General features: G+C 41.8%; 1 protein-coding gene across 2 annotated transcripts in view; it reads left to right on the forward strand.

Moving 5' to 3' along the window:
* Dennd4c (DENN domain containing 4C) overlaps nucleotides 1-27763 on the forward strand; it is a 143715-nt gene that overhangs the window by 20955 nt on the left and 94997 nt on the right. For both annotated transcript variants that reach the window (XM_045148693.1, XM_045148685.1), the window contains exons 2-6: nucleotides 7995-8316; nucleotides 15894-16146; nucleotides 21505-21574; nucleotides 23215-23384; nucleotides 27373-27611. In XM_045148693.1, coding sequence (XP_045004628.1) covers nucleotides 8012-8316; nucleotides 15894-16146; nucleotides 21505-21574; nucleotides 23215-23384; nucleotides 27373-27611 — 1037 coding nt within the window. In that variant the 5' untranslated portion in view covers nucleotides 7995-8011. The remainder of the gene's footprint in view (nucleotides 1-7994; nucleotides 8317-15893; nucleotides 16147-21504; nucleotides 21575-23214; nucleotides 23385-27372; nucleotides 27612-27763) is intronic.

Below are 27763 nucleotides of genomic sequence, written 5' to 3' on the forward strand. Positions count from 1 at the left end.
TCAGTATATTCCCTTTGCTTTGTGTGTTGGTAGTTTAATTATAATGTTGCAAGGAAAGGTTCTTCCCAGGTTTTGTCTGTTTGGTGTTCTCAAGGCTTCCTCTATCTGTACTGGTATCTCTTTCCCAATTTGGGGGAAAGTTTCTTCTATGATTTTGTTGAATATGCCTACTTTGCCTTTGGAGTGAAATTCTTCTCCTTCTACTATACCCTGAATTCTTATGTTTGATCTTTTTATGGTGTCCCGAGTATCTTGAAATTCCCATTCATACTTTCCTATTAGTTTGTCTTTCTCTTTGTTGGACTGTATTAGATCTGCCACTGGTCTTCTAGATTAGATATTCTGTCCTCTCCTTCATCCATTCTACTGGTGAGATTTTCTACAGAGGTTTTTTTTTTTTTTATTTCATTAACTGTGTTCTTCATTGCTAGTAATTCTGACTGTTTTTTCTTTAGTTTTTTCTATTTCTTTTTTTTTTTTTTCGGTTTTTCGAGGTAGGGTCTCACTGTGGTCCAGGCTGACCTGGAATAAACTCTGTAGTCTCAGGGTGGCCTTGAACTCACGGCAGTCCTCCTACCTCTGCCTCCCGAGTGCTGGGATTAAAGGCGTGCGCCACCACGCTCGGCTTGATTTTTTCTATTTCTTTATTCGTTACTTATATTGGCCTCCTTATTAAATCGGTTTCCTGTGTCTTCTTTGATTTCCTCGAGCATATTTATAATCATTCTTTTGAAATCTTTCTTAGGTATTTCCTCTTAGTCAGTCTCATTGGAGGTCATTTCTGATGCATTAATACTTTTTGGTGGATTTATATTGTCTTGATTTTTTTGTGTTTTTTTTTAATAATGTAGCAATTTTTGCATTTTGGATTAATTTAATACTTGGGTTTTCTAATTATCTTCAGTATTATTAGATGTATCAATCAATCTGATGTTATATTTCTTCAGGGTAGGAGCTTAAGGTGCTAGTTGTGGCTCTTAAGTCTCTCAGAGTAACCACAACAGTGACCCTAGGTGTTAAGGTTTACCTGCTATGAGAGTATTCTAGTAGGCTGGGTGGAACAAAATATAGGCAAATTCTAAAACTTATCTAAACAATATACACAATGAATGAACAACAGCACAGAGTATTTATGCAAGAGTAGGCATTATGACAAACAGATCCTCTAACAATGTCACAATCTCTTAGGATGTGTGTTGCCCCACAGCCTTAATCCTGTCAACTGGGAGGCTGAGATTTCCGGTCTGTGGAGGATTCCAAGGTCAGCTTGTGACCAAGTGAGTCCCTTTCCCAAAGACCAACAGAAAAGGAGACAAAGGCCCTATAAATTAGGAAGGAACAAATGATAATCCCAAAATACAGCTTATTTAAGAATGGCAAGTACGACCATACATCAGATTTAACATATAATTTACCCTGACATGGAAGGTGCAATTAGCACTTCCACTGTAAGCTTATGTACCAGGGTTTTTTGGCGGGGGTACTGACCTCACATAATCCCCATTACCTTTTGGGATGGCTTTGGTCTCAGCTATGCCCCACGCCCAGTTGCTTCTGTGGTCTCCAAATGCTCTGGATCTCTCCTACTTCTCTGCTGTGGTTGATATTTTCTTATACCCCTTCACTTTTTAGTAGAAGAGTGTATTTTGCTCAGTTTTTTTTTTTTTTTCCTTCTTTTCCCCTAGGCTTCTTTGGCATGTTTCCTACATCACCATCCTAACTGGAAGTCCTCTGGTTTATTTCAATTAGCATGAAGTCCTTTCCATGTTTCCTTCCTTCCTTCCTTCCTTCCTTCCTTCCTTCCCTTCCCTTCCCTTCCCTTCCCTTCCCTTCCCTTCCCTTCCCTTCCCTTCCCTTCCCTTCCCTTCCCTTCCCTTCCCTTCCCTTCCCCTTCCCCTTCCCCTTCCCCTTCCCCTTCCCCTTCCCCTTCCCTTCCCTTCCCCTTCCCCTTCCCTTCCCTTCCCTTCCCTTCCCTTCCCTTCCCTTCCCTTCCCTTCCCTTCCCTTCCCTTCCCTTCCCTTCCCCTTCCCCTTCCCCTTCCCCTTCCCCTCCCTTCCCTTCCCCTTCCCTTCCCCTTCCTTCCCTTCCCCTCCCCTCCCCTCCCCTCTCCCCTTCCCTTCCCCTTCCCTTCCCCTTCCCTTCCCCTTCCCTCCCTCCCTTCCCCTTCCCTTCCCCTTCCCTCCCTCCCTTCCCCTTCCCTTCCCCTTCCCTTCCCCTTCCCTTCCCCTTCCCTTCCCCTTCCCTTCCCCTTCCCTTCCCCTTCCCTTCCCCTTCCCCTTCCCTTCCCCTTCCCTTCCCCTTCCCTTCCCCTTCCTTCCTTCCTTCCTTCTTTTGGTTTTTTTGATATAGGGTTTCACACTAGCCCAGGTTGATCTGGAATTCACTATGTAGTCTCAGGCTGGCCTTGAACTCATGGTGGTCCTCCTACCTCTTCCTTCTAAGTGCTGGGATTAAAAGTTATGTGCCACCACCACAGCTCTTGCCAACTTTTTTGATCCATGAGTTATTTAGAACAGTACTATTTAATTTCTGAATACTTATTGTTAAAAAAAAAATTACTTGGGCTGGAAAGATGCCTTAGTGGTTAAGGCACTTGCCTGTGAAGCTCAAGGACCCATGTTTGACTCCCCATATTTTATGTAAGCCAGACACACAAGGTGATGCAAATGCATAAAGTTGTACATGCACACAAGATGGTGCGTGTGTCTGGAGTTTCATTGCAGTGGTTGGACGCCCTGGTGTGCCAATTCTCTTTCTCTCTTTCTCTCTCTCTCTCACACACACAAAGAAAAATTTAATTTATTATTATTATTATTATTTTTGGTTTCTTGTGGTAGGGTCTTGCTGTAGCCCAAGCTGACTTGGAATTTACTATGCAGTCTCAGGCTGGCCTCGAACTCACAGTGATCTTCCTACCTTTGCCTCCTGAGTGATGGGATTAAAGGTGTGTGCCACCGTGCCTGGCTGTTTAATTTTTATTGACACCCTCCATACGTACAGATAATATACTATGATCATAGCCCCCTCCATTCCTCTTCTCCCCCTTCCCTATATGCCCCTCCACTGAATGGCTGTTTCTTTCCAACCTGTTTTTTTAAAAATATTATTTATTTATTTGACAGAGAAAGAGGGAGAGGGAGAGAGAAAGAGCAAGAGAATGGGTATGTAAAGGCCTCTAACCACTGCAAACGAACTCCAGACATGTGTGGCCCCTTGTGCATCTGGCTAACGTGGGTCCTGAGGAATCAAACCAGGGTCCTTTGGCTTTGTAGGCAAACACCTTAACCGCTAAGCCATCCCTCCAGCCCTCTCTCTTCTATTTTAATGTCATCATTTTCCCTCCTGTTATACAGGTCTTGGGTAGGTAGTATCAACCACTGTGAAGTCATGAATACTATGGTCACTCTGTATCTGGAAGACAGTATTTCAAAGCACTCCTCCTCTGGCTTGTACATTCTTTTCACCACCTCTTCCACAATGGTCCCTGAGCCTTGGAGGGTATGATAGAGGTATCTCACTTAGTGCTCAACACTCCACTGTCACTTCTCAGCACTTTGATGAGTTTTCAGACTCCCTAGTTAGTGGTCATTACCATCTGAGAAGATAAGCTTCTCTAACCAAAAGTGAGAGTGGGAATAATGTATGGGTGTAAACATAAGTATTTAGAGGAGGGCAGTTTGGTGGGCATAATATGTCCATTGTCCGTTTAGTTAAACAGTAGTAGTTTCACACCTATGGCTTATGATCTCTCCAGCCATATGCTTTTCATTAGGTTTTCAGCACCAGGAACACTAAGTTGTAATCCCAGCAGACAGAGATAATTATCAGGAGTTCAAGAGTTCAAGGTTGCTGCCTAGCACGTTTGATGCTAGACTGGACTACATGAGGCCCTGTTGTGGCTATTTTCTCATTGCTGGGACACCCGACCACAAGCAGCTGGGGAGAAAAGGTTTTATTTTTGGCTTACAGTCTCGAGAGGAAGCTTCATGATAGCAGGGGAAAGCATAGCATGAGCAGAGGCCTGACATCACCTCTGTTACAGCAGCTGGAAAACAGCAGTAGCAGGGTGAGCCAACTAACACTGGCAAACTAGGGGCTAATAAATAATCCTCAGGGTCTACCCCCAGCAACATGCCTCCTGCAGCAAGGCTCTAGTTCTCATTGTTGCCAGCTGGGGACCAGATATTCGGAACACAAGGGCTTATGGGAAACACCTGACTCAAACTACCACAGATCCTGTCTTTAAAAAGAAACAAAAAGGGAAAACAAGTAGTATCAGAAGGCTCTTTAGAAGGGAGAGACTACTGGTGGAAATAGATTGCTAGGGGCATACCTTTGAAGGTTAAACCTGCTACTGGTTCTGGCCCTGATCTGTCTGCTGTGTGCTGTGTAGCTCTATTCCAGAGTCCTGAAGGCTAGTTACTAGGGCGGAGCTCTGTCTTACCATGTCTCTTATCTGTTGTTCAACCTGCAGCTCACCATTGTTTGGTTAGACTGGCTGACCCCAGTATTTCTACTGTCTCTGCCCCTTTCAGTACTGGGGTTTCAGGTTCACGTGTCTGTGCTTAGGTTTTTACATGGGTCCTGAAGATCACACTCTGGTCCTCATGCTTTTACAGTAATTTCCTTCACCTGCTGAGCCATTTCTCCAGCTCCTTATGTATCCTAGGCTAGCCTGAAACTCACTATGTAACTGTAGATGGTCTTGAACTATTTATCTGAGCATGATCTTGGACCCCTGATCTTGCTTCCACCTTCCAAATGCTGAGATACGAATGTGTCCTACCATGCCTGGTTGAGTTGTACTTATGTACACCTCATTGTATGTAAATTCTATCTCAAATTCAAAGATTGTTGTTGTTGTTCAGTATCCCAAGCTGGCCTCAAATTCCCTGTATAACTGAGGATGACCTAGAACTTCTGATTCTTCTGCCTCTGCCTCTTGAGTGTGGGGATTACCAGAGTAATTTCTTAATTGTTTTTGAAAAGCATGTAAAAAATCTGGGGACTGGGGAGATGTCTCAGCAGTAGCCTGGATTCAACTCTCCAGCCTCTCAATGTAAAGTTGGATACAAAAATTGGTGTAAGCATCTAGCCTTTTTTCCCCCCCCCCTTTTGAGGTAGGGTCTTGCTATAGCCCAGGCTGACCTGGAATTTATTATGTAGTCTCAGGGTGGCCTTGAACTCATGGTGATCCTCCCAGCTCTGCCTCCTGAGTGCTGGGATTAAAGGTGTACACCACTACACTCAGCCCCTCTAGCATTCTTTCTACAATGGCAAAGACCCTGTAAGACAGGCAGGCAGCACACATGCATGCACAAATGCACATACATAAATTTATTTTTATTTTTATTTTTTTAAAATTTTTATTTATTTATTTATTTATTTATTTATTTATTTGAGAGCAACAGACACAGAGAGAAAGACAGGTAGAGGGAGAGAGAGAGAGAATGGGCGCACCAGGGCTTCCAGCCTCTGCCAACGAACTCCAGACGCGTGCGCCCCCTTGTGCATCTGGCTAACGTGGGACCTGGGGAACCGAGCCTCGAACCAGGGTCCTTAGGCTTCACAGGCAAGCGCTTAACCACTAAGCCATCTCTCCAGCCCCATAAATTTATTTTTAAATATTTTTATTTATTTAAAAAATATTTTTCTTTTACTTTTATTTATTTGACAGAGAAGGGAGGAGCGGGGGCGGGGAGAGCGAGAGTGAAAGAATGGGCATGCCAGGGCCTCCAGCCAATGCAAATGAACTTCAGACATGGGTGCCCCCTTGTGCAACTGGCAAACGTGGGTCTTGCGGAATCGAACCTGGGTCCTTTGGCTTTGCAGGCAAATGCCTTAACCACTAAGCCATCCCTCCAGCCCTATTTTTATTTATTTGAGAGAGACAGAGAAGGAGGCAGAGAAAGAGAAAGAATGGTTGTGCCAGGGCCTTTAGCCACTACAAACGAATTCCAGACGCATGTGCCATCTTGTGCATCTGGTTTATGTGGGGCCTGGGTTGTCAGACTTGGGTCCTTTGGCTTTGCAGGCAAGTGCCTTAACCACTTAGCTATCTCTCCATTCCAGTAAATTTATTTATTTATTTATTTTTGGTTTTTCAAGGTAGGGTCTCACTCTAGCTCAGGCTGACCTAGAATTCACTATGTGGTCTCAGTGTGGCCTTGAACTCATGATGATCCTCCTACCTGTGCCTCCCAAGTGCTGGGATTAAAGGTGTGCACCATCACGCCTGGCAATACATTTATTTTTAAAAAAGCCTTTAGTCCAAACACTCGGGAGGTAGAGGTAGAAGGATCGCCATGAGTTCCAGGCCACCCAGAGATTACATAGTGAATTTCTGCTTAGCCTGGGCTAGAGTGAGGCCCTACCTTGAGGAAAACAAAACAAAACAAAGTCTCTGAGGGGCAAGAATATAGCTAGGATATAGGATACAGTGCTTGCCAAGCATATAGGAAGCCCTGGATTGTATCCTAGCAATACATAAAACCAGTCACATGCTTGTAATTCCAGCACTTGGCAGGTAGAGGCAGGACGGTCAAAAATTTTAAGATTATTCTCTGCTGCATATTGAATTTGAGGCCATCTTAAGCTACATGAGACCCTATTTCAAAAAAACAAAAGACCAAAAACAACAACAACAAAACCACCCATGGAAATATTTAAAACATCAGAAACTTTTATTTTTAGAGGTATTGAGTTTAAACATAAGAGAAGTCTTATCTCAGGGTTCATATTCTCTAGGTTCCTACATTTTTTTTCTTTTTAAATTTTTTTTTCATTTTTATTTATTTATTAGAGAGTGAGAGAAAGAGAGAGAGAGAGAGAGAGAGAGAGAGAGAGAGAGAGAGAGAGAGAGAGTGGGTGTGTCAGGGCTTCCAGCCACTGCAAACGAACTCCAGACATGTGCGCATCTGGCTAACGTGGGTCCTGGAGAATTGAGCCTCGAACTGGAGCCCTTAGACTTCACAGGCAAGCGCTTAACTGCTGAGCCATCTCTCCAGACCCCATTTTTTTTCTTTTTTGGGGGAGGGGAGATGAGGCAGGGTCTGGTCTGTTTACTTTGGCTGTCCTCAAACTCAAAGTCATCTTGCTTTAGCCTCTCAAGTGCTGGGACTATAGGCATAAGCTACCACATCCAGCTTGATTCTTTCTTTCTTTCTTTTTTTTTTTTTTTTTTCTGAGGCAGGGTCTTACTGTTGCCCAGACTGACCTGGAACTCATTCTGATTTCTCAGGGTGTCCTGGAACTCATGGCGATCCTTCTACCTCTGCCTCCCGAATGCTGGGATTAAAGATGTGTGCCATCACACCACACTTTTTAATTTTTTTTTTTTTGAGGTAGGGTCTCACTCTAGTTTAGGTTGACCTAGAATTCACTATGTAGTCTCAGGGTGGCATCAACTCACTGCGATTCTCCTGTCTCTGCCTCATGAGTGCTAGGGTTAAAGATGTGCACTACCACACCCAAGCTTGATTATTCTTAAGAGCCATAGGTACATAAAATGATTATAATTGTGTTACAAATGAACAATGTAAATTGTGTGTGCTGTGTGGTGTATGGACATGTGTTTGTGCACAGATGTATGCCCTGTGCGCATATGGAGGCCAAAGGAGAACATAGGGTATCTTCTATTGCTCATCCACATACTTCCTTTGAAACAGAGCCTTTCACTGAACTCAGCTGCTGTTGCTGGTCAAACTGGCTGACTGGCCAGCCCAGTGACTTCTCTGGTCTCCACTCCCTCCTATAGGACTGGGGTGTGTCACCATGCTCAGCTGTTTACACGGGTGCTGGTAAATCGAACTCAGGGCAAATCAGGCCCTGAGGCATAGCAAGTGCTGTTACCCTCTGAGCCATCTTCTCAACCCCTACTTTAGTGAAATTTGATTACAAATCTGAGGAATATTCTAGTTGATTATTGCTAGTTCAAGGATGTCTTAATTTTAGTCAAGATGTTTTCATTGTTGATGTCTTTCCTTCCCTTTTAGGAACTTGAACAGCAGCCATGATAGAAGACAAAGGACCCAGAGTGACAGACTACTTTGTCGTGGCAGGTCTTACTGATAGCTCTACTCCTTTGGATCAAGAACTCAATCGTTTTGATGCTAAGTCAGGTGGACCTAAAGCTCCAATCACAGATATTGCAGTTATTAACACGTCACTTGGGGAAGCTGTACCTGAAGGGTATACCTGTGTAAAAGCTACCCCATCAGCACTCCAGGCTAACTTGAACTATGGAAGTCTGAAAAGTCCAGAACTTTTCCTGTGCTACAGGAGAGGGGGAGATAAACCACCCCTTACAGATATTGGGTATGGTCACTTTCTTTTGCTATGTTCAAGCAATCAAATTTAATTAAGGTGCATAGTAACATAAGCTTAAAGGCCTTGGAGAGTTGAGAGTTCAATGCTAGCCTTAAACTACGTACTTGATTTGAGTAGAAGAGCTACATGAGACCTTGTCTCAAAGCACAGGAGAGAAAAAAAGATTGTATTTGAGAGCATCCTGACAAGTGTTTTAGGATCAGTTTATTACGTAAAACATGCTATTTTAATATTAAGCTATAGATATAATTGGGAAATGTTATCTTTACAATAAAATTTCCAGTCTTAAAAATGATGTTTGCCATTTATTTAGATTTTATTGAATTTATTTCAGTAATGTTTTGTGATTTTCAGTGTGTATACTTTTCACCTTTTTTTTTTTTTTTTTGAGGTAGGGTCTGTAGCTCAGGCTGATTTGGAATTCAGTGTGTGGTCTCAGGGTGGCCTTGCACTCACAGCAGTTCTCCTACCTCTGCCTCCTAAGTGCTGGGATTAAAGGCATGCTACCAGACTTGGCTTGTTTTGTACCTTTTGATTAATTTCATTTCTGAACATTTTTATTCTTTCAACTTCTGTTAAGCATAGAATTGTTTTTTTCTTTCTTTGTTTTGAAGCAGGGTCTCATCCTATCCCCGGCTGACCTCAAAACTCATGGTGATCCTCATTCCTCAGCCTGAGTGCTGGGATTAAAGGACTGCACTACCATGCCCAACTTTTAAATTTTTTTATAAATGCATTTCTGGACTTTTAAAAAAGCACATATTGGGTTGGGCGTGGTGGCACACACCTTTAATCCCAGAATTTGGGAGGCAGAGGTAGGAGGATCACCTGAGACTATATAGTCAGCCTGGGCTAGAGTGAGACCCTACTTCAAAAAACAAACTAAAAACAAAAGCACATATTGAGCCGGGTGTGGTGGCACACGCCTTTAATCCCAGCACTCGAAGGCAGAGGTAGGAGGATTGCCATGAGTTCAAGGCCACCCTGAGACTACATAGTGAATTTCAGGTCAGCCTAGACTAGAGTGAGACCTTTCCTTGAAAAACAAAACAGAGCAAAACAAAAAAACCAAACACGTATCAGGCTGGAGAAGTGGCTCAGCCATTAAGGTGCTTTCAGAGCCTAATGACCTGTTTGATTCTCTAGTACCCATGTAAACAGATGGACAGGTGCCACATGAATCTGAAGTCCATTTGCGTTGTCTAGAAGCCCTGGTATGCCCATTCTCTCTGTCTCTCTTCTCTCTGTATCTCTCTGCTTGCAAATAAATATTTTTTTTTTATTTTTTTTTGTTATTTTTTTAAATTTATTTATTTATTTGAGAGCGACAGACACAGAGAGAAAGACAGATAGAGGGAGAGAGAGAATGGGCGCGCCAGGGCTTCCAGCCTCTGCAAACGAACTCCAGACGCGTGCGCCCCCTTGTGCATCTGGCTAACATGGGACCTGGGGAACCGAGCCTCGAACCGGGGTCCTTAGGCTTCACAGGCAAGCGCTTAACCGCTAAGCCATCTCTCCAGCCCACAAATAAATATTTTTTAAAGCACATATCAGTTATACAAATAACGCTTTCATTTTGATGTTTTCATTCATATATACATATATAAAATAAACTTGGCTCATACCTCTCATTATTCTGTTTGCCCCTGCACTCTTCCTTACTAGTCCCCTTCTTCTTTCTTTATGTGTGTGTGTGTGTGTATACATCTACATATGTGTCATAGGTGTGACTGCAGGTGGCTGTGTGTCCTGGCATGCATATGGAGGTCCAAGAACAACTTTTAGATTCACCTTTGCCATTCTTCCTTTTTTGAGGGAGTGTTTCCCTTGATCTTCCTCTGTTGTTGTTTTCTTTGTTGTGCTTGTTATTGCTCAAGAGCTTTGGGGGGAAACTCTCCCGTTTCTACCTCCTGTCCTTCCATCCGAGTGCTACAATGACAGATGCTTCTTTTGGCTTTTTTGCTTTTGTTTGTGTTTTTTCAAGGTAGGGTCTTACTCTACCCAAGGTTGACCTGAATCTCACTCTGTAGTCCCAGACTGTCCTCAAATAGCAATCCTCCTACTGCTGCCTTCCAAGTGCTATGATTTAAGGCATGTGCCACCACGCCTGGCTTATTTGGGCTTTTTAGGAGGATTGAATTTGGGTATCCACTGAGCAATCTCTGTAGCACCCAGTCTTTCCAAAGACTCCATGTTACTTGTATGTCTTATATAGCCTATTCTTCCCTTCTAGCCGTGTTTTTATTTATTTATTTTTTTGGTTTTTGAGGCTGGGTCTTACTCTCACCCAGGCTGATCTGGAACTCAGTTTGTAGCCCAGGCTAGCCTTGAACTCATGGTTATTCTCTATTCTTCTACCTTAGTGTTCTGAGTGCTAGGATTATAGGTGTAATCCACCATGCCTGGCTTTTATTCTGTTTTTGTTTTTTAAATAGGGGCTGGGGCAATTACTCAGTGGTTAAAGACACTTGCTTGCATGCTTTTTTAAAACTATTGTGTGTGTGATCTCCTTGCAAAGAAATAAATTATATAAATACATAAATGCATACCTGTGTATGCACACATGCCCATGTGTTTATCTGAATTCAGGTTGAGAACATTGAATTTCAGGTATGGAAGTACAGGAGTAATCAACTTTAAGCTGGAGTGGAGAGGAGAGGAGAGACAGAAGGTCTCAATATTTCAGCCGGTCATGGTGGCGCACACCTTTAATCCCAGCATTTGGGAGGCAGAGGAAGGAGGATTGCTGTGAGTTCAAGGCCACCCTGAAACTACATAGTAAGTTCCAGGTCAGACTGGGCTGGAGTGAGACCCTATCTCAAAAAAAAAGAAAAAGGGCTTAGTGGTTAAGTCATTTGCCTGCAAAGCCTAAGGATTCCCTAGGACCCACATCAGCCAGATGCACAAGGGGGTGCATGCGCCTGGAATACTTTTGCGGTGGCTGGAGGTCCTGGTGCACCCATTCTATCTTTTTCTCTATCTGCCTCTCTCTCTTGCACATAAAATGACCATGGAGGAAATGACATGGGTGAGCAAAAGAGAAGAAGCTTGAGGAGCCAGAACAGTTTTGTTTTTTTGGCAGGTGGCTATGTCTCTTAGGCTGGTGAAAACACACATGCCTGCATACAGTGTCTCTTGCTGCTATAAACGAAGGCCCAACTTGCTTTATGTGGGTGGCTAAGGAATTGAACCCCAGTCAGCTGACTTTGCAAGCAAGCACCTTAATTTTCTCAGCACATATTCTGTCTGTCTGCCTATTTCTTTGTTTTTCTCCTCTCCCCTCCCCTCCCTTCCCTTCCCCTCCTTTCCTCTCCCCTCCCTATCTATCTCCTTCTGCTTGCAAATAAATAAGGCATTTTTTAAAAGCAGTCTTTTTTCCAATGTTTGTTTTTGTGCCTTTGTTGAGGACCAAGTGGTGGTAGCTATGTGGGTTCATTTCTTTACCCTCCATTCTATTCCATTGGCCTAGTATTGTTTTGTGTTAGTACCATTGCTGTTTTTGTTGCTGTAGGTTTGTAGTATAGTTTGAAATACGATACTGTCATGCCTCCAGCATTGCTTTTTTTTGCCCAGGATTACTGTGAGTATTTAGGATCTTTTGTGCATTGTTATTGACAGTATAGTTACCTTTTTTAAAATTAATTTTTTATTAACAACTTCCATGATTGTAAACAATATCCCATGGTAATGACCTCCCTCCCCTCACTTTCCCCTTTGAAACTCCATTCTCCATCATATCCCCTCCCCCTCCTAATCAGTTTCTCTTTTATTTTGATGTCATGATCTTTTCTTTGTATTGTGATGGTCTTGTATAGGTAGTGTCAGGCACTGTGAGGTCATGAATATCCAGGACATTTTGTGTCTGGAGGAGCACACTATACGGAGTCCCACCCTTCCTTTGGCTCTTACATTCTTTCTGCCACCTCTCCTGCAATGGACCCTGAGCCTTAGAAGGTGTGATAAAGATATTTCAGTGCCGAGCACTACTCTGTCACTTCTTCCCAGTACCATGATGCCTTCTGAATCATCCCAAGGTCACTGCCATCTGAAAAGAGAAGGTTCTCTACCAAAAGTGAGAGTAGCATTAATATAAGGGTGTGAACATTAAGAGAAGTGCTTATTGGGCAGTTTGATGAGCATAGTATATACATTTAGTCAGACACCAACAGATGTTACCTCCCTAGGGCTCATGACTACCTCTTTTTTAAGTTTTCAGTATCAGGGATGTATTCCCTCCAATGGAGTGGACCTCCAGTCCAATTAAAGGGCGGTTGGTTTCCACCATGACAGACATGCCACTATTGCACCTATTGGCTAATTTGGCCTAGCTGGCCAAATACAAGGCTTGCAGTGTCCACTGTTGAGTATCTTCACTGGTGATTTCTCTCTCCCATTGAACTGCATGCAGAAGGGCTTCTTTCAGCTTTCTGTCAGCTGGTCTACATGGAGGAGCTTATCAGTTCAGTTCTAGCAGGATTTCTCAGTGGCCTTGCAGCCCAAGTATGTGGAGTCTTCAGCAATAGGGTCTTACCATCCATTTCTGGTGGGAAACCAAGGGCCTTGGCAATGGCCTATAATATTTTGGGGGCATCAGTGACCTCCCTGGCCAACAAGTCACTGGAAGGAATCCCATCCCTGGCACTGAAAATTTTCTAATAACATCTATGGCTCCTGAGTGTTCCATTGTCCAAAAAAGTAGTTTTCCATTCATTTATTTATATCCTCTTAGATTTTGATTAGCCCTCCCTCCACCTTTCCTTTTCTCAATCTCTTCCCCTGACCTCACTTAGACCCTTTCACCCCCATTAATCTATTCTTCATCTTATATACATACAATACCATAGGATAATTACTTTTGTGAAGAATTTCACTGGAATTTTGATGAAGATTGCACTGAATCTGTAGATAATTTTTGTAGCTATTTTTTTTACAGTATTCTCATGAAGATGAGATGTTTTCCTTCTTTTTAAAAATGTTTTTTTAAATTTATTTGCAAGTACAGAGAAGGGGGGCTGGGGAGAGAGTGAAGGTGTGTGTACTAGGCCTGTAGCCATTGCAGACAAATTCCAGATGTATGTGCTTCTTTGTGTATCTGGCTTGCCATGGTGGGTACTGGGGAACTGAACCCAGGTTGTTAGGCTTTGCAGGCAAGTGCCTTAACTGCTGAGCCATCTCTCCAGTCCATGTCTTTCCTTCTTTTGTTGCTTCTGAATCTTTTCTGTTTTGCTTATAGGGAGTTTCCGTAGGCACCAGTGATTGTTATGGCCTTTGAGTTGGGCAAGTCGCCGCTCCAGAGGCAACAAATGCTTAAGTCTAGGAGTGTTCCTCCCTGTCTGTTGAGAGTTGGGGAAGCAAATGGAATATTGAGTTCTTTGCTGGAGAGGTAAACCCTAGGGAGCCTAGTACTCCACCTTCTACTCTGAACACTTTCAAATACTGCCCAAGAGTCAGCCACATTGCCAAAGGGAGTAGGCTGGGAAAATTGAGTCAGTCCTGCCTGGTGGCAGACCATGTGGTGGGGAAGCAGCTCTTGAGGCCATACAATCCTTTGTCCACTGCTTTACGCTGCTTAGATGGCTTAGCAGATAATAGTGCTGTCAAGTATGAGGAGTTTGATTCCCAGCAGCCCACATGAAAAGCTGTGCATGGTTGCACATGCCTGAAACACAGCACTGAGGTGGGCAGTGGTAAAAGGATTTCTGCTTTTCCCTGGTCAGCCAATCTAGCTGAAAAAATGAGGTGCTCCAGATTCGGTGAGAAATTCTTTCTCTGGGAAATAAAGCAGAAGAGTGATAGAAATGGGCAGTTGGTGTCTTCATCTAGTCTTTGCACATGTGCACATGGGGGAATCCACACACACATATGTACATCCTACATACACACATATACCTCTTATTCTCTGCAAAGATACTCATCCCAGAGAGTAGGGTATCTGCCACTGTGCTCTGCAAAGCCCAAGATCCTGCTCCCTAAACTTCTCAGCAGGTCTATATCCAACACATCCCTCCCTCAGTCTCCTCTTTTATTTGTCCCTCAATCCAGACAGACACTGTCAGTATGTCCCCAGGTTCTTAGAGTTCCAGAATAGTTCGACCTCAAATAGGCCCCCACTCAAGATGACACCATCTATAGCACTGTCATTTATGGGCAATGACAAAACGGTTTTCATCCCAGTATGGTCTGCCATGGAAGAGGAGTTGTAGTCGCACCAAGACCCTCCAGTGGATTTAAGACTGTGACGAGCCTGGGTCTCCTCCTGTGGCTCCTTTTGCTCCCTGGGTTGGTGCTTCATGCTGTTTCCCATCTTTCTCTTCATAGCTTTTCTGTTTCTCTGTGCTATTTAGCTGTCTTGTCACTTCTTTTGTGGTTCTAGATTCCCTTCTCTTTCTGTGGAATGTAGTCTGTTTTTTGCAAGTCTGCATCCCTTTTACTGCAAGTCTGCCATTTTTCATGTTGAGGAAGCTTTCTTTTATTCCTATCTTTTGAGAGCTTTTATCATTAAAGTATATAGGTTACTGTCAAATGTCTTCCTTTGCCAGTTAAGCTGATTCTATGGTTTTATTTATTTATTTTGATCTTGTGGTTTAATAATTTTTTAAAAATTTATTTGAGAGAAGGGAGGGGAGAGAATGGGCATACTAGGGTCTCTAGCCACTGCAAATGACCTCCAGACTCATATGCCACCATGTGTGTCTGGCTTATGCGTGTTCTGAGGAATTGAACTTGGGTTCTTAGGCTTTGCAGGCAAGTGCCTTAACCATTAAGCCATCTCTCCAGCCCTGATCTAGTGGTTCCCCCCAGCCCCTTCTATTAGTGGTATAGAACATTGACTTTTTTGTTTTGCTTTGTTTTTGTCTTTTGAGGTAAGGTCTCATTTTAGCCCAGGCTGACCTGAAATTCACTATGTGGTCTCAGGCTGGCCTCAAACTTGTAACAATCCTCCTACTTCTGCCTCCTGAATGCTGGAATTAAAGGCATGTGCCACCATGCCCTGTAGGACATTGACTTTTTTTAATGGTGAATTTCTAATTCCTGGATACTGCTGAGATTATAGCTCAGTTTGTGCTTCTTTTTTTTTTTTTAAATTTTTTTTTTAATTTATTTATTTGAGAGCGACAGACATAGAGAGAAAGACAGATAGAGGAAGAGAGAGAATGGGCGCGCCAGGGCTTCCAGCCGCTGCAAACGAACTCCAGACGCGTGCGCCCCCTTGTGCATCTGGCTAGGGCTGGAGAGATGGCTGAGTGGTTAAGGTGCTTGCCCGCAAAGCCAAGGAATCCAGGTTCAACTCCCCAGGACCCATGTGAGCCATATGCCCAAGGTGGCACATGCACCTGGAGTTCTATCTGACTTTTCCCCTCTTTCAAATAAATAAATAAAATATTAATAAAACTATGTTCTAAATTTTGAAAAGTAATCCAGAAATTTACAGTTCCTAAAGTAATTTAGTTTTGGTATATAATTGAAATTTGAGAAACATTCAGAGAATTAAATTTCTGTTTGGTAATTTGAAAGAAATAACATTAACCTGAAGTATTTCTCTCCCTTTTCTCACTGCTGTCCAGAGTTTTATATGAAGGTAAAGAAAGAGTCATTCCAGGATGTGAAGTGATCCATGCCACGCCCTATGGTCGCTGTGCCAACGTCAATAATAGTTCAACCACTTCACAGAGAATCTTCATCACTTATCGAAGGGCTCCTCCAGCTCAGTCCCAGAATTCATTGGCTGTAACTGATATCTGTGTTATTATTGCCAGCAAAGGAGAAAGCCCTCCTCATACTTTTTGCAAAGTTGATAAAAACTTAAATAGTAGCATGGTAAGAATGAAGTTGCTTTCTTTTCAAAGTTTGTGTTCAAAATTAAGAGTTATAGTTTGCGTTCATATTTTTATGTTCCTTATGTTTAATTTAAAAAGACATCAACATGGAAAAGAGAACCGTAGGAAAAAAGGGCTTTGCTGAAGGGAATGGGAAAGGAGGGACAAACAAGGGGGTATTGGGCAGAGATTATGAGATTATGTACCGTGTGTGTGTGTGTGTGTGTGTGTGTGTGTGTGTGTGTGTGTGTAGATTGTTTTGTTTCATTTCATATATATATATATATATATATATATATGTGTGTGTGTGTGTGTGTGTGTGTGTGTGTATGTGCACATATATATGTATGTATGTATGTGTACACACACACACACACATATATTGTTTTGTTTTTTGTTTCATTTTGTTTTTTTGAGGTAGGATCTCACTCTAGCCTCTGAGGCTGGCCAGTCATGGCAGTCCTCCTACCTCTACCTCCCAAGTGCTGGGATTAAAGGTGTGTGCCACCATGGCTGGCTTAATATAATTTTTAAAAAATTTTTATTAGCATTTTCCATGATTATAAAAAAATTTAATACAATTTTTAAATTAAAATTGTTTTTGTAGTGCTGGGGATCAAACCCAGGTCTTTCTTTGTATATGCTTGGCTAGCATACTATCACTGAGCTACATAGCTCTATAACTGGTATGAATCATAAGCTTTTAATATTTGGATAATGCACAATAAATCCAGAATGAAAATTCAGAAAAAAAGATCTTTAAGTTAGAAAATATGTAAATCCTTATGTTATGTCAACATAGTAGTCTTACTAGCTTTTCATTTTCAGTGATATCTGTTTTGTGAAATTTAAATTTTTTTGTTTATTTATATTTATTTGAGAGCGACAGAGGAAGAGGCTTAGAAAGAGAGAGAGAGAGAAAAAATGGGTGCACCAGGGCCTCCAGCCACTGCAATTGAACTCCAGATGCATGCACCACCTTGTGCATCTGGCTTATGTGGAACCTGGGGAATCGAACCTCAAACTGAGATCCTTAGGCTTCACAGGCAAGCACTTAACTACTAAGCCATCTCTCCAGCCCTTCAGTGATACCTTTTCAAGGACAGTTGTAGAGAGATTGGGTGGGAGCTTTCTTTACATGTTATTTATGTATGGCGTTACTTATCTTTAAAAGGACTAGTCAGATACAGGAAAACAGAAATAATTCCTTGCATTCGGTCTGACCACAATGGAAGTAAACTACAAATCAGTAGCAAGAAAGGTTATAGAGCATACACAAAATCATGGAAATTAAACAACACACTACTAAATGATGAATGGGTCAATGAAGAAATCAAGAAGGAAATCAAACAATTTATAGAGTCAAACGATAATGAGAACACAACATACCAAAATCTCTGGGACACAATGAAGGCAGTCCTAAGAGGTAAATTTATAGCTTTAAGTGCCTATATTAAGAAATTAGAAAGGTCACAAGTAAACGACCTAATGCTTCACCTTAAAGCCTTGGAAAAAGAAGAACAAGGCAAACCAAAAATCAGTAGATGGGAAGAAATAATAAAGATTAGGCCAGAAATTAATGAAATAGAAACAAATAAACAAACAAAAATAATCCAAAGGACTAGTCAGGACTGGAGAGATGGCTCAGCGAGTAACAGCACTTGCCATAAGCATATGAGGCCCCAAGAATGCTCGGTTTTAATTCCCCAATACGCGTGTAAACATCTGGGCGTCATCATGCTCATCTGTTACCCCAGTCCTGTAGGGAGCAGAGACTGGAGAATCACTGGTGCTGGTGAAAAATGCAGGTCCATGTTCAGAGAGTGGCTCCATCTCAAAGAAATATGTGGATGAACAGTAGGACAAGAACACCTGACATTTTCCTCTGACCTTTGCGTGCCTGTGAACACATCTGCACACACACGTGCATTATACCACACACTCTGCACCACACATACATACCAGAAATAAAAGGTGTAGGGAAAGTGAGGCATGGATGGCCCATACCTCCATACCTGTAATTCCAATACTCAGGTGACAGAGGTGGTAGGAAGATTGTGAGTTCTATGTTAGCCTGGGTTAGGGTTACATAGGGAGTTCTAGTCCAGTCTGGGCTACATAGTCAGACTCTGCATTTAAATAACTAATAGCTAACTAACTGCGCACATATACATATATATGTGTGTCTTTGATTTATAAGTTCATCAGACTGAAGTTTATTTTTAGGTCAGATGTACTTTGAACAACACTAGAATTAACTTGGTGTGGTATAGGCAGATATATCCATCGCTGCTGAAGGCAGGGTGGCCTCTGGAGGGCAGGATCACTTGTCACCCATTGAGCCTAGGCTTTCTTAGTTTAGTGCCAGTGCCAGTCTCCTTAGTGTGGCTTCTTTAAAGCACAAGAATTCTCTAGATGATTATAGGATTCTTAAGAGTTTTGAAAACTGCATTATTTTTTTGAACTTCTTTCTAAAGTGCTTATAACTATACTTTATACCATATGTTCTGTTCAATAAACAAGGCTTTGAATTTTCTTTCTGGTGCTTACATTGAACTCTTAGCACTGAGCTCCATCCCTAGCCCTATAAAGATAGTTTTTTTTTTTAAAAAAAATTTATTTATTTATTTGAGACAGAATACAGAGATATATATAGAGAGATATTATGGATGTACCAGGGCCTCCAGCCGCTGCAAATGAACTCTAGACACTTGCACTACCTTGTGCATCTTGCTTACATTGGTCCTGGGGAATTGAACCAGGGTACTTTGGCTTTGTGGGCAAGTGCCTTGACTGCTAAGTCATCTCTCCAGCCCTAAAGATAGGTTTTAATTAAAATTCATGCTCTGCTCCTCTCCTCCCCTTCCCTCCCCTCCCCTCCCCTCCCCTCCCCTCCCCTCTCCCCTCTCCTCCCCTCCCCTCTCCCCTCCCCTCCCCTCCCCTCTCCTCCCCTCCCCTCCCCTCCCCTCTCCTCTCCTTTATTCTCCTCTCCCATCCCCCCTCCCCTCCCCTCCTCTCTCTTCCCCTTCTTTTCCCCTCCCTCTCTCTTCCCTCTGTCTTATCTCTTTCCCTTCTTCTCTGAGGTAAGGTCTCACTCTAGCCCAGGCTGACCTGAAACTCACTATGGAATCTCAGAGTGGCCTTGAACTCATGGCAATCCTCCTACTTCTGCCTCCCAAGTGCTGAAATTAAAGGCATGCACCACCATGCCTGGAAATTTTTTTTTTTTCAAAGTGTAATCTCATTTTAGGCCAGACTGATCTGGAACTCATTCTGTAGTCTCAGGATAGCCTCAAACTTAAAGTGATTCCCCCTACCTCAGCCTCCAGGATGCTGGGACTAAAGTGTGCCAGCACACCCAGCTTAATTTTCATTTTTTTGGGACAGGATCTCATGTAGTTCAGGTTGGCTTTTAACTGAGAATGACCTTCTTTGATCCTCTTGCCTCAACTTCCCTGATGTTGGGATTACAAGCATGTGCCACAACACCTGATTTATGTGGAATTGAGGAATGAACCCAGGGCTTTATGTGTGCCAGGCAAGCACCTTACTAATTAAGCTGCATCCAACTTTTTTCTTTCTTTCTTTTCTTCTTTGAGACAGGAGCTCTCTTTTGTTGTTTTTCTGTTTCTATTATTTTTTTTGAGGGAGGGTATCATGCTAGCCCAGGCTGACCTGGAATTCACTCTGTAGTCTCAGGGTAGCCTTGAACTCACGGATCCTCCTACCTCTGCCTCCTAAGTGCTGGGATTAAAGGCATGTGCCACCACACCCATCTTGCTTTTTTTTTTTAAAGATTTATTTAAGAGAGAGAAAGAGGCAGATAGAGAAAGAGAATGGGCATGCCAGGAACTCTAGCCACTGTAAACAAACTCCAGATGCATGCACCTTGTGCATGTGGGTACTGAGGAATTGGACTCTGGTCCTTAGGCTTCACAGGCAAGTGCCTTAACTGCTAAACCATCTATCCAGTCCCCCTCTTTGCTTCTTCTTCCTGAATGCTAGAATTTTAGGAATGAGTCACCATACTTGACTAAGCATGAGGGTTCTTTTTGTATCTGTGTGTGGTCTTCTGCGTGCATGTGTGTGTGGGAGTGTGAATGCACATGGGTGGGCCTGAATGTGGAAGCCAGAGGTTAATGTCAGATGCTTTTCTTGATCGCTTACTTTACTTATTGAGACAGGGTCTTTTACTGAACCTGGAGTTCACTGGTTGAGCTAGCAGAGCTAGGTACCTTACCCTGGGATCTGCCCCTCTCTGCCTTCTATGTTGTGGAGTAATGGGTGTGGGCTGTCATGCTCATTATTTTGTGGGTGTTGAGGATCCAGACTCAGGTCTTCAAGCCTGTTCAACAAGCAAGCACTGTCCTGATAAAACCATTTCCTCAGCTCCTAAACATGAGGATTTTTTTTTCTTTCTTTTTGAGGCAAGGTCTCATGCCAACCCTGGCTGCTGGCTGACTTGGAACTCTCTCTGTAGCCTAAGCAGGCCTTGAAACCTATGGCAGTCTTCCTACCTCAGCCTTCCAAGTAGTACTAGGATTAAAGATGTGCACCACCACACCTGACTAACATGAGTATTTTCTTTTTCTTCGGGTTAGGGTCTTGCTCTAGCCCAGGCTGACCTGGAATTCACTCTATAGTCTTAGGGTGGCCTTGAACTCACAGCCATCCTCCAACCACAGCCTCTCAAGTGCTGGGATTAAAGGGTGGTCAGCATACCTGGCTAACATGAGTTTTATTTTCATTTATTTTTATTTATTTATTTAAGAGAGGGAGAGGAAGAGAGAGAGAGGAAGAGGAAGAGAGAGAGAGAGAGAGAGAATGAATGAGAATGGGTGCTCCAGGGCCTATAGCCACTGTAAATGAACTCCAGATGCATGTGCCCCCTTGTGCATCTGGCTTACATGGGTCTTTGGGAATCAAAACTAGGTCCTTTGGCTTTGCAGGCAAATGCCTTAACCACTAAGCCATGTCTCCAGCCCTAACATAAGTTCTTTTTTTTTTTTTTTTTGGTTCATTTTTACTTATTTGAGAGTGACAGAGAAGGAGAGAAAGAGGCAGATAGAGAGAAAGAGAGAAAATGGGCACGCCAGGGCCTCCAGCCACTGCAAATGAACTCCAGATGCGTGCACCCTCTTGTGCATCTGGCTAACGTGGGTCCTGGGGAATCGAGCCTCGAACCGGGGTCCTTAGGCTTCACAGGCAAGTGCTTAACCGCTAAGCCATCTCTCTAGCCCCTAACATAAGTTCTTAATTGACTCCCAAATAAATAAAAATAAAAATCTGTAGATGATATTCAGTTTCTATTTCTTTCCACCTTTTTGTGTTTTTTGAAAACTTAATTTATCCTTTACAGTGGGGTTCCAATGTGTTTCTGTGCTACAAGAAGTCAGTACCTGCTTCAAATGCAATAGCATATAAAGCTGGTAAGTGAATGAAACACTTGTCCCCATTATTGTAGGTATCAGTGAACATTAACACTGGGCTGTTAGAAGAGACAAATAATGTTTTCTTGTATAGTTTGTAGAATGTTTTCATAAAATTAAATTGTCCATAATTTTAGGATGTAAAGGCTGAAGTTTTCTTATATGTGTTATATACTGTGAGACATGCTAATACCTCCCTATGTTATTAAATTTAAACTTTTGCCCAGAGCAAGTACATGAGGAATAAATATTCACACTTTTGCTCTACTGTAACAGATTTAATAATTTATAGATTACTGCTTACTCTCGGAGCTTTTCTGTTTTGGCAATCATAAAGGTGTCAAACTGCATCTTTACTTCTTATATTTCCTTCTGTTATCTTTGTGCGTCTGATTTGAAATCATATGTTACTTGCCATGAAAGGTGGACTTGCTTCCTTTCTCCCTTGTTGCAAAGAATCACCTATATGGAGGAGAGAAGGGCCTGAGAAACTTCTCTGCCATGAAGTTTTTGAGAACTCTATCGCCACATTCTAACTGCACAGTAGAATGTCAAGGGCTGTAAAGATTTAAGTGTGACCTCTTCACCCCACTGGTATGGTGGGATAAAATCTGAAAATACAGGTATGCTCCAGTTGCAAATTCAAGAAATACTGGAATACTTCTTTCTGAAAAGAAGCAATGCTTTGCTTGGACAGTTTTTGGAATGAAATTTTACTTTAGAACAGGCAAGTTCATATCTGAAAAACTCTTGATTGTTGTCATAGAAAACACTAATAATAATAAAGTAAACCATTTAATTTATATAAAAATAAGGCAACAATAATATAAGATTCAGTATTTAAAATTATACTGTTAACATTGCTTTGATGCATCTCTTGTACATGACACTTGAACGTCTTTTTCTTTTTTTTTTTTTTGGTGGGGAGAAGATATCACTTAACAAAGAAGTAAACCAAAACCCCAAAAGTTTGCAAAAGTATTTTGATATTTATTATGTGACACTTACTTTAGGATACAGAGTTTTAGAGACTGAATTTGGGTTCAAATTTTGCAGTATTAGAAGCTAATTAATTGATGCCACATAGCTGCTTTGTTCTGAAGGTACTTGGTTTTAATCTCAGGGTGCTGCTCCCTGTTCCTGCTTTTTGAGTCTTACATGCACTGTACTCAGTCTCAGCGCTTTCTGTTCCATTCATTTTTCATGTTGCATGCCTTTTACACTGTTGCTCTCTCAGCATGTGTGTAGGGGCTGTGATAATTTCTCTAGCTTTGGCATTTTTTCTCCATAACATTTGCTCCTTCTCTGAATTTTTTTCCCAAAGACTAACTGAGATAGTACGTTTCCATGGGTCTTTCATATCCTACAAAGTGTTGGTATATTCAAAAAAAAAATTAAGATTGGTTGAATAGAGTCTTATTACTTTTAATATATTGCCTTGTTATAATTAACTATCCAGGTTTAATTTGTGCAGGATAAATTTGCTTAGTTTACTTTCTAAGAAGAGAAAAATAGTGTTTAAATTTCATACACATATTTCTAAGAAATTTGGTATTAAAACATCTTTATAGATAACGTGAATAATTTATATAAAAGTAACTTTTAAGAAAAATGTTACCATTGTCTTATTTTTCCTAAAGGTTTAATTTTTAGATATCCTGAAGATGACTATGAGTCCTTTCCACTCTCAGAATCTGTACCTCTCTTCTGCCTTCCCATGGGAGCCACTATTGAATGTTGGAATCCTCAAGCCAAATATCCACTTCCAGTGTTTTCAACTTTTGTCCTGACAGGTTCTTCAGCTGAAAAGGTATATTTTACCATGTTAATCAAGTCTGATTTGACCGTGCTTTAATGCTATGAAGTTAATAAAAGTTTATTTGACTGTTAGAATTACTTAGACAAAAGACATTAAATTTAGACTATAATTCCCAGTGTGCAACCTCAACATGAAAACTCATGAATATGCTGATATCACTAGACATTCTACACTTGGGAGAGGCACCTCTAAACCCAGATCTTGGGCTGGAGAGATTGCTCAGGGTTAAAGGTGCTTGTTCACAAAGCATGATGGCTCAGGTTTGATCTCCCCAGTACCCACATTAAAAAAAAAAAGTCAGATGCACAAGTGGCACATGCATCTAGAGTTAGTTTGCAGGAAATAAGGCAGAGGAATGAGAGAACATTCCTCTGATCCCTGTATACCTCTGCACATGTGCACGAGGCATGCACACCATAAATGCACATGTAGCATAGGAAAAGGCAATACATTAAAAGGAATTTAAAAAAAAAAATGGGCTGGAGAGAAGGCTTTTTCCCATGCTACATTTTAGAAAATCTATCTTCTAGTTCACAAATTCTCCCTTAAGGTATGACCAATCTACTGTTTTAACCATTCACTGAAGCAGGGCATGGTGTCACATGGCTATTAATTCCAACACTCAAGAGGCTGAGGCAGGAAGACCCATATGAGTTTGAAATCTGTCAAACCAATCTGGCATAAATAGTGAAACCTTATCAAAAGGAAGGAGAGGAGAGGAGAGGAGAGGGGAAAGTGGGAGGGAGGGAAATGAGGAAGGAGGAAAGGGAGGGAGGGAAGGAGAAAAAAGAAAAGGGAAAACACCAATAAATTTACTAAATTTTAAAAATTTAGTAGGGGCTGGAGAGATGGCTTAGCAGTTAAAGCACTTGCCTGCAAAGCCTAATGGCCGAAGTTCCTTTCTCTAGTACCCATGTTAAGCCAGAGTCACATTGTTTGCAGTGGATAGAGGCTCTGGTGCCTTGAAAAAAACATATATAACTGAAGTTGATTCATATGGACCAAAGAGAGCATATCTGTGGCCCAGGTTGTAAGTTTATGACCGCTGTATTAACGATTATATGTAAAATACCCAGCACAGTGTCTGGAATGTAGTAAATACTCAGTGAAAGTAAGCACTACATTAACTGCATTATCTATAAGTAAAATTACTTGTTAGTTTAATCGTTTATAAGCTGGCTGGGTGGCATAGCCTCTAATCCCAGCTGAAGGAAGCAGAATTGCAAATTTAAGGCCTGAGTGAGAGAATGAGCTGTGTAAGGCCAGCATGAAAACTTGTTAAGGCCCTGTCCTAAAATAAAAAAATAAAAGGTGTGGTGATATAGTTCATTGATGGAGTACTTACCTAATGTTTGTGAGGCCTTATGTTTAATCCCTACTATCATAAAAAGGGAAAGGGGTAGCTGGGCGTGGTGGCACATGCCTTTAATCCTAGCACTCAGGAGGTTGAGATAAGCTGATTGCTGCGAGTCCACAACTGGCCCGAGACTACATAGTAAATTCCAAATCAGCCTGGGCTAGAGCAAGACCCTACCTCAAAAAAAAAAAAAAAAAAAAAGGCCAGGCGTGGTAGTACACACCTTTAATTCCAGCCCTCAAGAGGCAGGGGTGGGAGGATCACATGAGTTCAAGGCCACCCTGAGACTCCATAGTGACTTCCATGTTAGCCTGGACTAGAGTGAAACCCTACTTTGAAAAACAAAACAAAACAAAAAAAACCTAAAAAAGGGGGGGTGGTAGGAGACGGGGAGATGGCTCAGTGGAGTGGATATTGCTTGCTTACGAAGTGTGCCAGCCTGGGTTCAGTTCCTAAGCTGACCACATAAGCCAGATGCCGAAAGTAACATGTAAGCATCTGGTGTTTGCTTATATAGGGGCAAGAGGTCCTGACATGCCCATGAGTGCACATAAATGAATGAATAAATAAAAAGATGAGTTAAATTTTTTCATTTGAGTAAGAGAGAGAGAGAAAAAACAGAGAGAGAAAGAGGCAGAGAGGGTGGGGGGGGTCACATCAGGCCCTCCAGCCACTGCAAACAAACACCATACACGTGTCACCTTGTTCATCTGGTTTACATGGGTCCTGAGTAATCGAATGTGGGTCCTTTGGCTTTGCAAGCAGGCACCTTAACCACTAAGCCCTCTCTTTAGCTCAAGATTAGTGTTTTGTTGGTACAGTCGTTTTAGTTCAAACCATGAGAGAATGAAAATTTCCCACTGGAACTAGAAGACAAGCATAAGGCTAGAGAGATGGCTTAGCGGTTAAGGCACATGCCTGTGAAGCCTCAGGACCCCCATTTGATTTTCCAGGTCCCATATAAGCCAGATAGATGCACATGGTGAGACATGTGCCTGGAGTTCGTTTGCAGTGGCTAGAGGTCCTGGTGCACCCATTCTCTCTCTCTCTCTCTCTCCCTCTCTTTCCATCTCTCTATCTCTAATAAATAAATGAAAAATAAAAGCTTAAAAAAATAAAGAGATAAGCGTAAAGGTAGAACCTTGGGAAATGCCAATGTTTAATTGATGCATATCAGAATCAGATCTGATATAGGAAAAGTCTCCAGAAAACAAAGAGACATGTATATAGTCAAAGCCATTAAAGGAATAACCGTTTTGAAGGCAGGACTGTCAGCTGAATCTGTGTCAGTGATCATAAGGAATTAAGTCCTGAAAGTATTTCAGCTAGAAAATCATTGGAGCTCTTGATAAGAATTGGTTTACTGAGACTGGAGCAAAGGCTTAGCAGTTAAGGCTAGAAATTTTAGAACATTGCACACTAATGTTCATAGCAGTATTGTTCACAACAGATAGAAAAAAACCAAATTTTCATCATCAGATGAAGGAATAAACAGAATTTGGTATGTGTATACTTTGATATATTATTCAGCCTTAAAAAGAAATGACTAGTTAGAAAGATGAAAGGATTCAGTGGAGAAGGGATTTGGGAGGGGGAAAACAAAGGATAGTGAGAGGGTATAATGATCATAGTGTATAGTTTATATTTATAGATATTAACAAAAAATTAAGAAATGAAATTCAGACTTATGACCCAATGTGGAATTTGAAAACATTATGCTATGTAACAAAGCAAGACTCACAAAGAATAAAGGCTGGAGAGATAGCTCAGTGGTTAAAAGCTTTGACTATACAGCCTGATGGACTAGGTTCAGTTCCTCTTTACCCATGGAAAGCCAGATGTACAAAGTGGCAAATGTGTCTGGAGTTCATTTGCAGTGGCAGGAAGCCCTGGTGAGCACATACTCTCACATATAAATAAAAATACTGAAAAAGAACAAATACTGATTCTTCTTACAGTACCACTGGAAAAGGAAATTCATAAGACAGAAAGTAGACTAGAGGTTGCTAGCAATTTGTACTAGGTGTAAGAGAATGGAAAGTAATTGTCTGGTGGGTACAGCGCTTCCCTTTGGTGATTAAAAAACAGTTTTGAAAGCAGATAGTGGTAATGGTTGCACAAAATTGTTAGGTTAATACCACTGAGTTGTGGCTAATGTGAGGGCTGGAGAGATAGCTCAGTGGTTAAAGGGTCTTGATTGTAAGTCCTTAAGGCCTGGGTTCTATTCCCCAGTTCCCAAGTAAAGCCAGATGTCCAGAGTGGCCCATGCATCTGGAATTTGTTTGTAGGGACAAGAGGCCCTGGTGTGCCTAGTCCCCCTGCTTGCAAATAAATAAATAAAAATATTTTTTAAAGTGTGGCTATCTTTGGGATGGAGTTTTGAATAAGGCTTTCTTTTCATTTGTCTGTTTGGTATACACTCCCAGAAAATATTTCTTGTTTAATAAGCGAGAAGGAGATGGCTGAGGATGTAGTTGTGCTAGTAGAGCACTGGCCTAAGACGCCGCAAGCCTTGGATTCAACCCCTAGCACTGCAGTAAGATAAACAAACCACCTTCGCAAACTAGAAAAATAAACTTGTCATAACAAACAAACCTTATACCAGAATCTGTTACTCCCTAGGTCTATGGAGCTGCCATCCAGTTTTATGAATCGTACTCTCGGGAACTTCTAACAGAGAAACAGCTGATGCAGCTGGGCCTATTGACACCAGTGGAGAAAAAAATAGTCTCCAAGTCCATCTATTCCAACAAATGCATTTGTTTACTGTCACATTGGCCTTTTTTTGAAGCTTTTAAAAAATTTCTTATGTTCATCTACAAACTGTCTGTATCTGGACCACATCCTCTTCCCATTGAAAAGTGCGTATACTGAGTGATGAGTAATGTCTGTGGAAAGTATAATGTATAAATATATATTTCATTGTTTAACTTTTAGCAGCAAAGATAAAAGGGGAGTGATAGGTACCCTTTATTTTTACTTACTCCCTTCTCCATCTGACTGTGAACTTAAA

This window comes from Jaculus jaculus, chromosome 1, assembly GCF_020740685.1.
Source record: "Jaculus jaculus isolate mJacJac1 chromosome 1, mJacJac1.mat.Y.cur, whole genome shotgun sequence".
Taxonomy (NCBI): domain Eukaryota; kingdom Metazoa; phylum Chordata; class Mammalia; order Rodentia; family Dipodidae; genus Jaculus; species Jaculus jaculus.